At 46.0% G+C, this 17,476-nt stretch overlaps 1 protein-coding gene across 4 annotated transcripts in view; it reads right to left on the bottom strand.

Annotated features, from left to right (window-relative positions):
• Nucleotides 1–14,485, bottom strand: part of WBP1L (WW domain binding protein 1 like) — a 59,156-nt gene extending 44,671 nt beyond the window's left edge. Inside the window, exons 1-2 of one of the 4 annotated variants that reach the window (XM_039708701.1) lie at nt 14,269–14,391; nt 7,334–7,449 (exon numbers count right to left, since the gene is read on the bottom strand). Coding sequence is in view for 2 of the 4 variants with exons in the window: in XM_039708695.1 (XP_039564629.1) it covers nt 14,269–14,485 (217 nt within the window). In the remaining 2 variants the exon portion in view is untranslated. Of the gene's footprint in view, nt 1–7,333; nt 7,450–14,268 lie in introns of all 4 variants that reach the window. The other 3 variants (XM_039708695.1, XM_039708696.1, XM_039708700.1) reach the window with 3 other exon arrangements.
• Between the last annotated feature and the right edge of the window lie 2,991 nt (nt 14,486–17,476).

Below are 17,476 nucleotides of genomic sequence, written 5' to 3'. Positions count from 1 at the left end.
GATGTGCAGGGCCAGAGGGAGAGTCTCTGGGGGGTGATTTGGGAAGCACAGCCTTATTCTTTCCACAGTTCATAATGTCATTCAAACTTATGTACACAAGAATGTTGCAACTGCTCAAGTGATCATCTCCACTAGCGTCACACACACAGCAGAAATGCAGAGGTCAGGATTTCTGAGGCACTTCCCCAAGGAGACAATTAATGTGACTTTCTGAAGTTCCTCACGTTGCTTGCACTGGAACTTCCTGGACAACAGTGTTGCATATTTTCCAGTGCCCGGATCTAACCCAAATTACATGTTTACACAATCCACATGAAATTCAGGTTTTGATCAATGTGTGTTTTCATCTTTGAACAAGAGCTGATTTTCTAACTTAAGACAATCATTCTAAAGTAAACCATGTCTGTGCATAGGGTCAGGGTGCCTGGAGAGATCCTAAAACAATTAGTTCAAGTGAGCTTCCCATGCCTTCTCACTGCCAAGCAAGCTTCATTAGCAAGTACCAAGTATTCAAGTCCTGATGGCTTCAAAAGATAAAGTAGAGAACACAAAGACTTGCATCAGGAAAAGGAAGGCAGTGGAATAAAGTAGATAAGCAAGGAGAGAAAATAATACCTTGAGAAAAAAAGGCAGACCATCATGATCTAAGTGCTAATTGAATCTGCTCCCAATCGGTATTGAATGAATGTGACCATAAGGCACAAGTCCAGTCTAGCAAGAGAGAGCATATTTCACCTTTCATCATTCTCTGGTGTCAATGGAAACCCAGTGGGGCTTGAAGAGATACCAAGTCATTGAGAGATGACTATCTAATTTAGCACACAGAAGGTGAATGAAAGTAAATTCAACTTTCCACCTCACATCCTCAGGTCCAGGACTATCACTTGCATTTAATGAAGTCAGAGCACTCAGATTTCAGCCACCTCCCTCTTGTTTTCTCCTTTCACAGTCAACAGTCTCTTCTTTCCTAGATATCAGGCTCTTTTTTCCTTTAGAAAGGCCTCCATGCTTCCCTCTCTCCAAAGTGAAAAGAAAACAGGACAAGACAGCTTACATGCAGGTAGTTCTTCAGGCCAAGCAGTATGGCACAGGGCTGTCCAAATTCAGGGCAAGGGCAGAATGACTGTGTTGCCTTTCATTTACAACTGACACTGCCATGTGAGTCTTTTCTCCCTTGCAGTCTCATAGATCCCAGCAGAGTCCTGCAGGAGCGACCTTGCAGCAGCAACCAACTGTACAAAAGTAGGAACAATGGGAACCTAGGAGTTCCTAAACCAAAAGCTGGGGTAGCTTTGAGTGGAGTTTGGAAACTGTTTATCTAGAGTCTCTGCAGGGAAAGCAAAAAGATATTTAAGGACCACCCTGCAGAGCCCCTCTGAAATCTCAAAGGTAACCAGACCTGCACATGAACCCAGGAGAACTGTGAGAAAACTCAGCTTCCACCAGTAGCAGTATCCCAACCAACTAGCAGAGCCTCTTTGCTATACCCAGACAAAAAAATAAAACAAAGAAAAGATAGGACATTTCACACTCTGCTCAGTCTCTTGAAAGATGAAGGCCAAGAGGGGATTTTTTTAAAGCACTTGCTTAGAGGTTTTGGAGGAAAAGAACAACCCCTAGTTTTCCTTCCATATTTAGGCTGAGACTTTTTCAGTATTTCCACTGTTGCGAAACAGAACACAGAAGAAAACAAATCTTCTTTGACTACACAGAAGTGCCAACCAGAAAATAAGCCACAAAAGCTTGTATAAATACATGCGTATCCCAAAAACCAGATGCACCTATCAAAGCATTGTTTAAAGTTTGTCTGAGTTGAGAGTGTAACTGAACTCTCTGTACTTGTTGCTAAGAACAATTTTACTCAAAATAATAACCAGGATTCAAACCAAGTCAGAAATAATGAACTTGGGTTTAATTGGTTTGCGAGAAACCCAATTTGCAAGTGCTATCCTTAGCCAGCTATTGAATATGACTGAGCCCAGAAGGCACTGTGATGAGTGACTTAAGTGGAGGCACCCTACACCCACCAACATTCCTGCTGAATGAATGTGAAATCGGCAAGAATTGCTTTTATTTATCTTACTAAAAGCATTTCTTGGAAGGGCTGGAAAAATTTATTTCAGATGGATTTTTCAGCTGAGAACAAAGTTGTATTTATTATAATTATGCACTCTCCAGTGTGGCCTGCCTTGCTGAGAAAGAACATTAAATTCAGCTGTGCACGAACTCATGGAAGTGACCTTTTTGAATGAAAATGCTGCAGCAAGAGACTTTTGGAGCATTCTCACTAAATAACCTACTGTCTGCAACATGCAGATTAGTTCTCAGACCACTGATTTTAGCTGCTACTTACATGGGCACAAGTCCACATGAGGTCAATCATGAGATCAAGCTGAGAATAAATTGTGTGTGCTGCACAATACAGTATAGAGAACTGTACTTGGTCTCCAGTCCAGTATAGATTTATGAACTTTTGTTAACCATGATGTAGAAGCATAACATTGCAAGGCACTTTAAAAAGGTCTTTTCTGCAGGACACTCAGTGTTCCCTTTATGTAAGGGGATCAAAGGTGTTATTGACACAAACGGAACAAGCTCTCACTTTAATGAGAGCAACAAATGCAAAAACGAACACCTACCACCCATGCAGAAATATCCTGCTCCCTCTTTGTGGAAGTACAAGGATTATCTGAAAGACTTATGCTCCATGGAAAACCCACACACTTGGGGAGAAGACAGGTTAGCACTGAAGAACTAGTAAGTTAAACTAGAATGCTCATTTCATCACCACATGAAAGGTGAAATGTAAGATAGCAAGAGTGAAAGACATATGCTTGTTTGGAATTAAGGATGTCATTTCAGACTGCACATATAAAATGTCCCCCTTAGACCCATCAGATGATCTTACTCTTTTCAGAAAGGTTGGGTATCTCATCCTGTAAAGAACTTAACACAGATGTATAAGCCTTCCCAGCAGCTGGGCAGTTGAATTCCTGGTGCCAAAGAAAGCAAGGCAAGCTTTCGTGATGATGTCCAGGACATCTCACGGGCAATTGGAAGTCATTCCTCTGCCTGCCCAGCCCAAGAGCATCCCACAAGGATTAGGATCTGCTGGCAACCTGCTCCAGGCTGCCTCTCCCTTTCACTCCCAAGGTATGCTCTTGTGGCAGGCTGTCATGGTTCATGGCCATCTGAAGATTTTGGTATGCAGTTCAAAAGCCTAGAAAAGAGACTACCCTGTACTAAGGATCCAGAAGTCAAAATGCAGCTGTAAAAACAGTTTGTGCTGCCAGTTTGGGTTCTGCACTCCCTTTTCAGATTCTGCATTTGCATTTCAGCCAGCTCCCACTGCTCTGCTCGCTGAACCTGCTGCTTTGGTTCCAAATCTCCATCTCTGTGTGCTGTTGTCTCCAAGGGGAAATAAGGTACAACAAATTCCATGTTTTGACTTTGCTACAGAACCAATTAACTCAGCTGCAAAGAAAGAAAAGCTTTCACTTGAATGAATTGTTTTCCATGCACAAACAGAGCACATGCAATTTGTGAGGGGCACTAAAGCTCAATCCTCATGTGTCTTCACATGTTGATTATTTACAGTAATACCTTCCAGATAAATGCAAGAACAGTCTCCACTCAAGTACAGAAGAAGCCAAGAACAATAAAACTGTATCTTGACAATTAGGTAAAGTTTGACCATAGTACTTGAGGGCATTAAAAACCTTTGGACCAAAACCTTGCAGAAGAAAAGCAAGTGTTTCTTAGTTAACAATTAATAATTTAGACCTGAAGACTTTTAGCCAGACATCCAGCTGAAGAGGAAAATTACACAGTATTTATAAAGCCAGTACCACACAACCCCCTAGTATTTTGATACAAAAAATACAGTTCACACTACCTTTTCCATTTTAATGTCCCCATTGTAGATGAGAAATGTGAAATTACTTTCTTAATATCATGTGGTAAGCCAGGATCACAACTGAAGAGTTCTTGCAAAACTACTTGTTCATCAAAGGGAGTACATTGGGGCATTTAAAAAATATTTTAAAATATTTATAAATTCACTCTAAAAAACCCAAAACAAACAGCAACAGCTAAACCCCAAAAATCTTCTGCTTTTTCCCCATTGTTGCACTATCTTTTGGGTTAAGTAAACTAGCAAGGCACTTCACCCTCGAGAGCCCTCATGACAAGCATATGGACGATGCCTGCTGCCAGGATAGGGAAAAACCTGACCAACATGGAAGCAGTGCAAGACTTGTAAATGAAGAGGTTATTAGGTTGAACCAGACAAAAGAAGTATGTTTAAAGACCATTTATTTAATTATGACCCTAGTTAAAATCATAAACAAGTTTTACCTTGCACCCTGTCCTGAAGGAAAGCGCCCTCAGAAGGACGGTTGGCAGGCAATGCCTGGGCAAGAGAAGAGCTCTGATAGTAAGAGCTCTCAGCAAAAGAATACAAATAAACAAAATCTAGGGTCATTCATTTCAGAGTCTGTCTCAGCTTGTGAAGTGCCACTAGAACTTAAGGTTTCCAGAATTGTAAAATTAACTGTTTCTGTGTAACAATAAAGCCTACATCAACAGCAGCACTCAGCCAGGTAACTCTCATGCAAGGTACACAGTTTTGTAGATACAAATAAACCCTCCATTTGTTTGGTTCCAAAAGATCAAGATGGCCCACACCATCCAGCCAGGTCACTGTAAACATCTTGTCTAGTGCTGCTTTCCTCCCCTGAAGACCTTCACATTTTCCAGCTGAAGCCAAACTGTTGACTGCCTTGCATACGCAGATTTAGTCCTGTTTTATTAGGACACACTGAATGTACTTAATCCTTTGGTTGTACTTCTGATATCTTTTAGAGTTTTGGTTATATACTGTTAAATAACATAACACAGACAAGAAACCATCATTGTCACACTTTGTGTTGCCCAAGGTTTATCTGCTCTGTTAAAGGCTGTGAAAAAAGGAGATGAGTCTGAGCCTCATCCACACCAGGAATACAGCAAGCCCTTACATTTCACACCAGTCTGAAGTTACGTGCCAGCAAAGGTGAAACAAGGCAACAACAGATTTGCCCTTAAACTAAAGTTTTCCTGGCACAATGCTTCTCAAAAAATATATATCATGCTGAAAATAAAGGAGGACTGCTTCTCCAGCTAGTCCATCTAAAGAAAGCAGACTGAAGGTTTTAGAACAGAAAATGATTGCTTCAGACCTCCTGAATTCATTTTGGCAGGATGATCCTTGGACTTCAGGGTCAAATGATGTGCCTAAGAGCACAAAATAGGTCTGAGGAGAAAAATTTCCTAACTCTTGTTTTGACAGCCTAACCACTGGTTTAGTATGATCACAGACTCTGGAAAGTAGAGATAAAAAGAGCAGAAAAGCAAGAAACTCAGTAAAAACAATGAGCCACAAACATGAGAGTGATATTAATAACCAAGCATGTGAGATGCAAAAATTCCTAGTGAGATGAGTAGGAAAAAGGAGCAAAACAATGAGACAAAAAGAAAACAATACAGCTAGGAAAAAGAGTAGAGGAAAATAAGAGCTCTTATTTTTGACACAGCCATTTAATATAGGCTCTGTTGGAGTCCAAGTGCTAAGTGTCAGTAAATGGAGACAATCAGCAATGACAGATGTCTGCAAGCCTGTTTTATCTAAGCAGCGGATCACAGGAGGTTGGAGAGTCAAATGCAAGCTGTTTGTGAAGTTTGCATCTCCTAAAAAGACAGAAGTCAAAAAACACAAGGTAATTTGAAGACAACTCAACACAGGCATAACCCTCCTCCTCCTCTTCAGCGTTCACTGTTTGAAAAGCAGTCTGCAAACAACAAATGAGGCAACCACTTAGAAAAGGAGGAATTCATCACACAGGAGACCCAGACATGAGTCATGACTTTCACATGTATTCAGGTAGTTACATGCATTCCAAGCAGAGTAAAGGTCTTTCAGATCATATCTGAAGAAAATTCTTTCCTTCCCCCAAGAAGAGAGGCAAGTTTGGTAATTTTACAGTTACAATTGATACACAGGATGTGATGAAGTCAGCCCAGGATGAAGTCAGCCCAGTGTTGTGGCCTTGAAGACTGCCTTCTTCAAAGGTTTTGTTCAGTGTTTACAACACCACTGTAGTATGCCCACCACCTCCTCCAGCCCTTCCCTTACCTCCTGGCTCATTCTGATCACAGCCCCCACTTAACCCTTTCATTCTATAGCAGTCACTCCCAATTCTTGTTTAGCTCAGCTCTAAAATGTGCTTTTACTGACTGCTACCTCTGTGGGACAGATTTTCTGCCCACCACCAGTGGGATGGCTGTCACAGGGATATTTTATGCAACAGGATGGCCTGATCTTCTGCTGGAGACAGAAGACATGCAGTTCCCCTGGGTTCCTGTTGGCAGTCATCCACCACCTGGGATTTAAAGAGGATCCCAAACAGAGAAAGAGGTTTTTAAAACAAACAAGTGACTCCTGATACAGTGTAAACAAATAAAAAGCTTATTACACAGAGTAAGGAACACAGAACTTAGGAGGAAGAGGATTTCTGCATATTTTGCACTCTTTCTGTATCAGGCCTTTGGGTGTGGCTGCCACCATTACACCATTGTTTGACTGGAAGTATTATCCGAGACTGTCTTGATTATCAGCTCTAATTCCACAATAAGTTTTAAAAAAGGCCTCTTGTGGACAACAGTACTTGACCTGCTGGTCATATCTTCGTGCTGGACATGAGAGAAAAGAGTCAATCAGTACTGCTCACTAAAAAGCCTTTGCACTGTCTGCAGGAGAGTAATTAATGGTCAAGTGTCTTCCCTGCTTCCAAAGGAACACTTGACACCTTGTACACAGGGAAAGCTCGGGATGGCTGGTGAGATTCCTGGCAAAACACACTCTTCATAGCTGTTGCTACAGCTTATCAACCTTTTCACCTTCAATTTGCTCTTTAGCCATCAGGAGACAAAATGAAAAATAAAAGTAGCTCTGAACCACCGGAGCTGACTCCCATAAATGTTTTCCACCAGGCTGACTGACTTTGCAGGCTCACAACCTGTGAGCTCCAAGGAGGCTCTGGTCAGAGGTAGGGCATGTATCAAGTCAGTCAACCCAACTCAAAAATTTCCCACTGCTAATAAGCTCACTAGTGTAGCTTCTCACTCAGTGATTCCCTGTTTGTTTGGGTTTTTAAGGTGTCTCTGTGCCTGTTTTCAGGAATTCTGCTGAAATTTTATGCATCTTTGAGGTATCTTCCTATGAAATTTCATTCAAGTTGGTCAGTAGCTTCAAAATGACTGGGGAGATGGACATTGATAACTACATAACGCTCACCTTCTTCTGTGAACTATCTTCTTTGATTAATAAAATCCATTTTCCTGCTCAAGTCACTCTCTCTGCCTTCTCCAGGACATTTAACAACTGTCAGTATCTCGCCAAGCTCGCTCAGCCTGAAGTAGAGCCAAGAGAGGGTTAGTTTCTGCTTTTCCCATGTTCCCTCCCAGATCTCAAAAATAAATCCCCACAAGCAACAGAACAAACAAAAAAAAATCCCAAACCAAAACACAAAAAACCCCCAAACACAAAAAACCAAACCCCATGGACCTCCACTTGAATTGCCTCTGAAATTTTTATTACTGCCTTGCACACACCAAAACTAGAGATGAAATAAAAACACATCACCATGAGAAGTAACAAACTTCCACCTCATAGTAATGGAGAAGATTAAAGAGGAAAGAAGGGAGAATCCTCTTCTTTATTGCTAACAGATCTTTCCTTTATTGAGTTTCACTCTTTCCTCTGCTAGTCCTAAAGACTGTGGTAAAGAATGCAGGGTCTTGATTCTCCATGAGAAAAGGAAAGGTCCCTGTTGCCTCCAATTCCCTAAACCTAGCACCCTGCAACTTGTCAGTCCTGGTAGCTGCTTGCCATACCCACCTACACCTCTGCAACCCATTGTCAGCAAGATGCCATTTAAAATGCTGCTGGCCAAAGCTCTGTCCCCTTGGGATCTGCACTGGGGATCTCCTCTCAGTCACTTCCTCATAAGCTTCCTGTGCACTGTCAGTGTTTGGATTTGGTTTACAATATGCCAGTATAAAAGTGCTTAGGAAGAAGGAACTGTCAGAAAACTGCATTTGAATCTCTTACACAACCCAGTTTTTATGTCCTTTTTTTCTCTGACCAGTTTGGACCAGCCTCGGGCGATGCCAGGTAGATGGATACTGGCTCAGCAGAGAAGGCCTGCAAACAAGCAGCACCACAAAGTGCCTTCACACAAAATACAGTCTCTCCCTTCTATTTGCAGGTGTTGTTCAAGGCAGAACATGCCAAGGAGCATTGGCTACATTGGCATTAAATGGTTTGTCCTGCTGCATCAGTCTGCCACCATCACCTACCTCACTTTGCATCCAGCAAACCCCTGCATACAAACTGCTCTGTTGCAGTTCAAAAGCAATTGCACATATCACAGCTATCATCTCAAAATAATACTGGAGGTAGTGATCCCACTGATAATCACATCATTAGAGAAGAATCAAGCTTTTCCTTGTCCAAGCAGACAAACAGCAGGTCTCTACAGCACCCTGAGCCTTCCTCGGCAGTCAAACAGAATCTACTGCTGAAATCATGGAAAAAACTTCATTTGTGACTGCCACACCAACACACTTCTTTTAACAAGCAAGGTAAGGGCATGCAATTCCTGCTTGGCAGGCCTGTCCTCTCCAGCCAGCTGTTATTTCAGGTACGTTTGTTACGTGCACTCTTCACAGGCCCAGCCACACAATCACCTGTCACAGCTCCATTGCCACAGCACCCAGGTGCTGGCATCTCAAAACATCTCTTAGCTGTGGGCTTTCCAATCACACACGACAGCAGAGGGAATGAGGGATCCAACTTCCCTGTCAGCATCTCTCAATGAACTCATACAAGAATACCATCCGTCACTCTGAGCTCTTTTCCTCTGACTCAGAAGTGCAAACCAAAACCTGGCATAATCAGGCTGTCCTGCAACGTGCACTATGAGCATCTATGCCTTGCCATGACTAATGGCCTTTCCAGGACTGTCACCAGCCCTGCCTCAGAGACAGCTTTTAAGATCTCTGACATGCTGACTCCTTCCCCAGGAGCACAGCTTGCCTGCTTGTCTTGGATTCATTTATTTCATTCTGAAACAAATGCAAGAAAGGACTGTGTAAGAGACAAAGTCATTGGTTATATGCATTAATAAGCTCAGAGGATTCCCATGCAGCTAACCAGAAAGGGCAAATGCTTACCCCGTAAAGCAGGGCAGCTCAGATCAGAGGAATATCCCCAAACCTGGTAGCAAGCACATGTTGTCAGGAGACAGAACAAAAGGCCATGTGCAGCTCAGCATTACTGAAACTGCTGGACATGCCTGACAAGGAGACCTTTGCATAGGCACAGCCACCACCACAGGGCACATCAGTGACAGCACTGCATGGAGAAGTAGGCCACAGGATCATTAGCCCAACGACAGCTTTTTGCCACAAGCAAAAGTCTGTTCAATCCTGCCAATCCTCCTGATGTGACTTAAAGGGAAAAAAAAGGCAAAAAGAAAAGGTGGACAGTTTACATTCACTAAATATACTGCCCATTACCTCAGAAGATGGCCAGATGGAGGATCATAAAGAAACACAAACTATTACCAACATTAGCGCCCTTCTAAGAATCAGAAAGACAAAGGTGAACATCAACGTAACACCACATTAATACAGGCTGACAGAGCCATATAAAAGAGCAGAGTTTCCATTTCTGCCAGCAGAAAAGCAGCTGTTGAAGATGCTTAGAGGAACAGCACTTCTGGGAGTGAAAGTGAGGGTTCAGTGGGTGTTTTAGCCAGGTCTGAATAACTGCTGCTGAAATGTGGCCAAACACTGAGCGCATCCATGCTCTGCCTCCCTGCCCATGGCAGATCACCACTTTGGGCAGGATCCCTGCTCAGAGCAGCACCTCATACAGCAGGGCCACTGCTCAGGGACACTCAGTACTGGATGCTCCCACTAGCCAGATGTGGCTGACCTGGCCCAACAGGCTGGGAGGATGGACAAATCCCCAACCATAGCAAAACACCTCTGGCAGATGAAACCTTCCAATTTCCCTTCTCGCACACAACTCTGCAACAGTTGCCCAAGTTCATTTTTAAAACAGGTACCAGCTATATTTTTGTTAACAAATATTTGCAGGGTAGCAGGGAAAATCTCAGAAAGGCAATGACAGGTCCCAATCACAGAGATGCCTTGACTTCTATGAAGAAATCTGCCACTCTGCTCCCCAGGGTTCACTGGACATTTTCAGACCTGGCTTTCCATCTGCTGCCCAGCTGCAAGTTGAAAGTCTTACAGAATTTTGTGTAATTATGAGTGCAATTCACAACCAAAATTTAATCAGCAGAAAAGTGTGTTATACAGGTGAGACACTGATTTCATGGTGGTATAATCACCACAGAAAGAGCAGTCCTTAACCCAGCCTGCAGTTATTTAGAGGTTCCTGTTCTGAGCAAGTGCATCACGTACTTTGATCTCTGCTGCCTCCTGCCAAAATTGTGGATATTAGCAAGCCAAAAAACCACGAGTCTCAGACAAAGATATGGCAGACAAAATACATCCTATGACTACACAAGCAGCTCTCCTCCTGAAGGAACCTGATGTCTTCCAGGAGACACAGAAGTGCAATTGTAACTAATTACCTTCACCTTAATCAAAAACGTTGTTTTAAACTTACAGATGAGGAGCCTGTTACATGGGAATTGAAACTTTGCTGTCCAGTTCACAGACTACCTGCAGTGATGCTCTGAAAGGCCATGAATCCAGCCAAAGCCTTGGACGAAGCATGGTAACTCCACATTGGTGCAGTCAGAGCTGTGGTCACAGCCTTGGACAGAAACTCTGTGTTACAGAGGTGTTAGCCACAGTGACAGTCACAGCTGAGCTGTTCCTTAAAGCAAGGATCTGTCCTCTTTGTCACATATGATGAATCATGCCTCAAGTCACAGCACTTCAAGAAAACTCTTTAATTTGGGATTAAATTGGTCTTTACCAAGATGCTTCTGCCAGATTTTGACTCAAAACCACCTTATTAGAGAAAGACAGATTCCATAGACTTGCCACATAGTTAACATTCACTTAAATCTCTTGTTTTTTAAAGACAACAACAGTTGAGAAAACTATGTGATAATTAAGTTGCAGACATGGGAAGCAGACAGACAGTTGAGACAGTCAAATAACCTTTATTCTGTCCTGTAGAGACAAACTATGATAGAAAAATTATTAATGTTTAAGGTTTTTCATTACAAATTTTATCCAGTTCCTTTTGAAATACATTAATTTCTTATTTCCTTCTACCATAAACTGAGAAGAGCACATAGCTAAGGTGTGCTGCCCATTACAAATTTTATCCAGTTCCTTTTGAAATATATTAATTTCTTATTTCCTTCTACCATAAAGTGACAAGGAGCGCATAGCTAAGGTGTGCTGCTAAAACTCTACTTCTACAGCTGCTACTGAACATGGCTAGATTTCTTCTTCCTGTGATGTTTATCCTGATTTTATTACAACATAATTGGAATACTTCTGCCTGTAATCTACTAATAAATGCTTCCACTCGAGTTAAAGTTTTGTGCTCTGATTACAAGTGAAACTGCAATGAATAGTCATGGAGACAGAAACCTGGACTTGGGATAGAAGATTATATAATAGCTCATAATTTTCTCTGCGATCCACCTTAGTTAAAAGAAAGGTCTTTGACGATCCTGGGCAGCCTGGACTTATTTTAACCTGAAAAATCAGACACTCCTGCAGAGCACAGTGTGTTCTCCTGAATGTTTGTTCAGTGCTAGGCAGTACAGCTCCACCTCCTGAATTATTTAAAGGACACATTTCTTGCAGCCCAGCCTTAGACCACTGGGTCTGTGGTACAGCTCTTCCAGGCGAGGGGACACAGACCCTGAGCAAGAAGCTCTCCCTGACAGCAGAAGCAATCAGGACACAGCAAATGTCTGCAAGGTATATGGAAGCAGGCAGCAGTCACCAGAAGCAGCAAGGGCAACAGCACTCTGGAGAGGACAGGAGACAAATGCTGTCAGGGTTTCAGGTAGAAACACAGGAACCTTTGGTGCAGAGATGTTCCAAGTCCAGCACTGCCCTGCTGCAGGTCTTCTCTATGAACTCATTGGCTTGCTCTGATGAAACCAGGCTCTAAGGCAACACTAAAGCAGATGAAGTTTTGTTACATGCTCATTTCTCCTACATTACCATGCTGGTTTTTGAGTGGGCAGCTGTCAATCTCTAGCATGCAGTGAGATAATACCAGCCTTTTGACAGACAGAGTATACATTTAAGATCCAAAAAAAGCTGCAGGAGTTTTATATAGACAGACTATGGATAGGAAATGAGTAAAAGATGCATCCCTATCCAAGTGCTCTTAAAGAAAACGTAGGCAGCCAAACCTGTTCTCCCCCACTCTCATGTATTGTACCACTCAAGACATATTATTTTAGGATTATTTCTGGTGCAGTGACTAGAGAGTATATCCACAAGTCACAAATGCCACTATTCCACACACAATCCAGATGTACAATTGCTTCCATGCCCTCTTCCTTTTTTCTTTCCTTCTTTTCTACTTCTATTTGTTTAACTAATGTATAAACTGAGGCAGGGAGCATCTTACACAGTCTTCAAAGCGGGTATGACATTTTTATTAGCATGTATAGGGTTGTAGAGACTCACAGCTACCATACAGATAATCCTACCACCTGACCACTGCTCACAGCTGGGTACCACAACAACCAGAGAGTAAAATGGTTCTGAGATGTGCAGTTGATACAATGCGGAAAACACACAGTTCAACACAATCCTGCATCTGGCTCCCTAGGGCAGGAACCGCCAAGCCTTAGCCTCTGGGTGGCTGAAGGGGATTTGGGATGGCTCTACCAACAGCGAATTACACAGCTTTTAAAGTAGATCTGGTGCTCTCAACACCTTGAAAAGAAGAAGAGAATTTAAAAGAGGTGTAACATCTGTAATGGTCAACAAATTCCTCACCTCCTCCTCCTGAAGTACTGAGAAGTATTTTAGTGGATGCCTTCCAGAAGGACACATCCATCTGCATCCCTCTGACATTAAGCACAATGCACCCCATGACACCTGTGACCTACAGTAACAGATCAGCATCTCACTATCTCTGACTTTCAACAAATGCAAACTGCAATTTGTACTTTATACAGAATACACCATATCAAACCAAAGTCATCATATTCCATCCATACTCTCCACGGGGTGTAAAAGACACAAGGACTCCACGAACCACAAGATCCAGGTCGTGCACAGGTTGCTTGGCTGAGCACAGTCCTCACTGAGCGTCACTGAACGTACACATCAAGGTGGGAGAAGTTACAGGTGTCTACACTGGACTCAAGACCACCACTGGAGATGTGAACAGCACATATTGTAGCATAGACAGGAGAAAGGAGACAGAGTAAAGAGATGAAAAAGAGGGAGCCAGCTTTGTTAAAACCCTTCCCAGGCATGACCAAAGTAGTAATCAGGTGGTCAGAGCCTACAAAGACAAGGCCTGGTTCCCCTCATCCCAGCTGTAACACGCTCCCTCTTCCTTCTCACCGAAGCTCCTCCACCACGGCTCCTGCCACGGGAAGAGCAGCTCACCTGTCCTGGCCAGCACCACACAAGTTCCACTCTCCTGCTGACCCACGTCTTCTGCCCCACTGCCACCCTCCAGCTCACTCCAAACCTCCTTCAGCCCTGTCCCCTCACAGGTCACCTTGCTCCCTGTCACCACCTCCAGAAGACACCTGCACCTCCACCCGCAGGCCCCTGTGCACCTGCCAGCTCCAGCCTCCTGCCCTCACCACAGCACCTTTCCCTCGGTGTCCAGCCAAACACTTTCCCCTTCGCCCTGCAGCCACTCTGCCGCACAAAGCCCCTGCAAGCGGCACTGCCACCCGTGCCTGGATCCCGACACCACCTCTCCATCCCCACATTGCCCAGAACCCCCAAAGCCAGGGCTCTGCATCTCCTCCAGCTTCACTCAAGTCACGGGGCTCCCCAAACCTCAGGCGGGCCCCCAAATGCCTCTTCCCCCCGGCACCTCACGCACACCCGGCCGGCCCCGCCGCAGCCCCTGCCCCAAGGGCCGGCGCAGCCCCCGCACTCACAGCCGCCCCTTTTCCCAGGGACGCAGCCCCCGGCACGGCACGGCGCGACCCCGGACCCCTCCGAGCGGCTCTCCCCTACCTGGGCGGGCTCCGCGCCGGCGGGCAGCCCCTCGGGCAGGGCCTGGAGCAGCAGCAGGGCCATGGCGGCGCGGAGCCTCCTCGCCATCCCCCCCACCCCCCTCTCCCGCCTCCCCGGCCCGACTGCGGCCCGGGACGGGAGCCCAGGGGCACCCCGCGCCCGGACCCGCCCTCGGCACTCCTCTATTGGGCGGCCGGCGCAGCTTTCCGCTTGCCATTGATTCAGCGCGATGTCGTTTACGGCAGAACCGGGAGAGGCGGGGTCTGCGCGCAGGGAGCTGCCATCTTGAGTGTGGCACAGCGGAGGGAGCCGGCGGGCCCACTCGGGCCGCCATGGTGTGAGTGGCGGAACTGGCTGCAGAGGGGTGCGGGGGCTCCTCACACACACACTGGCACACAGACACACAGACAGACCCACAGCCTCCCTGCCGCCGCCAGGCACTCATCCTCCATTCAGCTGGTCACTCCTGCTCAGCATGAGTCGTGCTCAGCCTCCTCCCCAATGCGCTCACGTTGTCCCAAGCCCCAAGAGCCCGCCCGGAGCTGGGGCACCGCGCCGGGAAGGGCGGCATGGAGAGGGTGCTGGGATGGCACTGGGCTCAGGGGTAGCAGTCTGTTGGTGCCAGCACCACTGGCAGACATAAGCAGCATGGAGAAGAGGATCTCCCCCTGGGGCTGTGTCCCAGCATGTCCCCACACAGTGATCGTGCACTCCCAGCCGGTGTGGGGGCACAGCACTTGGCATCGATTCGGAGCTCAGGGAGACAGCCCGTGCTCCTGGGCCAGTGTCAGAGGTTTCTGCACTGCCGCTCCCAGCGCACCAGACAGCCTCCATGACGGATTGGCGTGATAAGGTTCATCAGATGCTCAGATAACACGTTAAGAAAGGCCCAAAAAAATAATTTATTTAGCAACTTATCTCCTGCCCTGGCTTTTTTCTATCCAGATCAGGTCACCCGCCTGCTGCTAGCGTGGGCCAGCAGGTGTTCACCCGTCACACCTTCACTGTGCTCGCTGCTCTTCCCCTGGCAGCCAGATCCCAGCCTTGGCCAAGCCCTCCGGCTGGGACTGCCAGTGCTTGAGGGAGCCCAGCAGCCTCCCAGCCCCTGCTCGGGCTCTGCTGCAGACCTACGGGACATCTTTGGTGTGGTTACTATTTGAAATGAGGTCGTAAACATGCTGGAACACTGACATTTCCGCCACACACTGTTATTGAAGGAGCTTTATTCCTGTTCCCAGCTAGCCCTGAAATTAGAGGCACAGCAGGGAGAAGGCATGGAGTTCACAGGAGCACAGGACAGGCCCAGATCAGGTGTGACTCATTGTTGGAGAGCAATTAGCACTTGCTGCTCTTCCCAAGCAGGGATTTGTCTGGCTCTGACTCTTTGCAATGAGGTTTCCTTCCTGTTGCAATGGGAAATGGAGGTCAGGCTGGCCACAGCTTGGCAGCAACTCCTCTGCTCCCCAGTGAGACCGATGCAGGCTGCGGAGTTACTGTGGTTTTGGGGAGGGCTGGCAGGCACTGGCTGCAGTGGCCATGTCCAGAGTGATGTGAGCTGTTGAGATGACTTGAATCCTCGAGGGGAGATTCCAGCTACAACCTAGAAACCTAGAAACCCTGCTGAGCTGAACTGTCAGCTGGCATAAATCCATGTTGATCTGAAGAGGGAATCCACTGCTATAAGCTCAGGGAGGCGGGAGGGAAGCTCTGTCTTGAGCATGGCTTGCCAATTCTATAAGCCCAGAGCAAAACTCTTTACTCTGTCCATAAGCAATAAACTGCACCATGTCCCACTCCCCAGGGCAGGGGAAGAGCTGATGTGAGATGGCAATAGCACTTCAGGGGGTCTCTGTGCTCCACTGCCCCTCTAGAACAGCTGAGGGCAGGAAAAAAGGAGTGGCCAAACAGCTGAGGCTTTGCTGCCGTGGTCCCAAGTTTGGCTTTGTGTGGCTGCTGCCCCAGAATCATTGCCCACGGAGCTCCCTGCTCTGCCAGACCCCTCCAAACTGGGGTGAACAGCAAGAATAGGGGAAGGCAGTTTTTGGGTGCTACAGCACATCATTTTACAAACACCACCATGCTCCCAAGCATGCCAGAGGCACCTTGGACCCAAAAGAATGCTACAGGTACTTTTCTGAAAGTCCTCACAGCTGTAGGGTGTAGGACAAGAGCAGTGTGAGCTAAGGAGCTTAAGAAAAGCAGAGGGCAGTCTCCCTGTGGCTCCTCTCCACTCCCAGCAGGAGTGACACCTCTTTCTTCTCATGTGCTTATCTGTTACTTTAATTGTGCTTTAACAAGAGATCTAATAATGCCCAGGGAACAGATACACAAGTTTGAACATGTTTTCTTACTTTCTGCTCTCTTTCTTCTCATGTGCTTATCTGTTACTTTAATTGTGCTTTAACAATTTGTGCTTTAACAATGCTGTTAATTATTTCAGAGCTCTTTTACAGCTTTCTAGCAGTAGCTACATGCGATTTGAGACATTATCCTTTGCCTGTTGCAGCTTTGGCAGAAGCAAACTTGCTGTGGATACAGCTTGGCACTTCAAGAAGCACCTTTTGGGTTTGGCTGCCGTCTCTGAATGAGCAGAATGGGTAATGTGTCCTCTACTCAGGCACGTGGCTGATGTGAGAATGCTGCTGCCCTAGAGATCTGACACGTATGCCTGACTGGAGGGAGAAGCATGGGTCATCCACTGGGCCATGGGACTCTCAGAGCAGCCACATCATATGGCTTTGTTGGTGTTTCCAAAGTTTCCATGCTTGTCTCACCAAGGGATGTTCATCACCAAACAAACAGAGAGCCTGAATGCAGCTGACTGAAAGCAGGGGCTTGAGTCCAGGACTTGGGCTCCTCTCTCCCCCAGACTAGGCTGCAGCACACTCAAGTTGCTCTCCTTTGGGGTGGGAGCAGCCTCATGGCAGACCCAAGATAGCATCATGAAACCCTGCCTGGCCATGAAGATAAACAGCACCCATGGGTGTAGGAAGGGTCACCCAGTGTCATCCTCCCAGGCCCCAGAAGAGGATGACTGTCACTGCGAGGACAGCACAATCACCTTTGTCACCTGCCATGGGACTTTGCAGCCCCAAGAACCTCTTGGGACAGGCTACCATTGAATACCCAAGGGTTCAGAGCTCATGCCATCCCCTACACTCCTCCTCCTTCTCCTGGCCCTTTTTCTCACCCTCACCCTGATGCTTGG

The sequence above is a fragment of the Passer montanus genome, unplaced genomic scaffold (genome assembly GCF_014805655.1).
Source record: "Passer montanus isolate IOZ18808 unplaced genomic scaffold, ASM1480565v1 scaffold21, whole genome shotgun sequence".
NCBI classification, from domain to species: domain Eukaryota; kingdom Metazoa; phylum Chordata; class Aves; order Passeriformes; family Passeridae; genus Passer; species Passer montanus.
The sequence above is the reverse complement of the archived record's forward strand: the minus strand, read 5'-3'. Positions and strand labels throughout refer to the sequence as shown.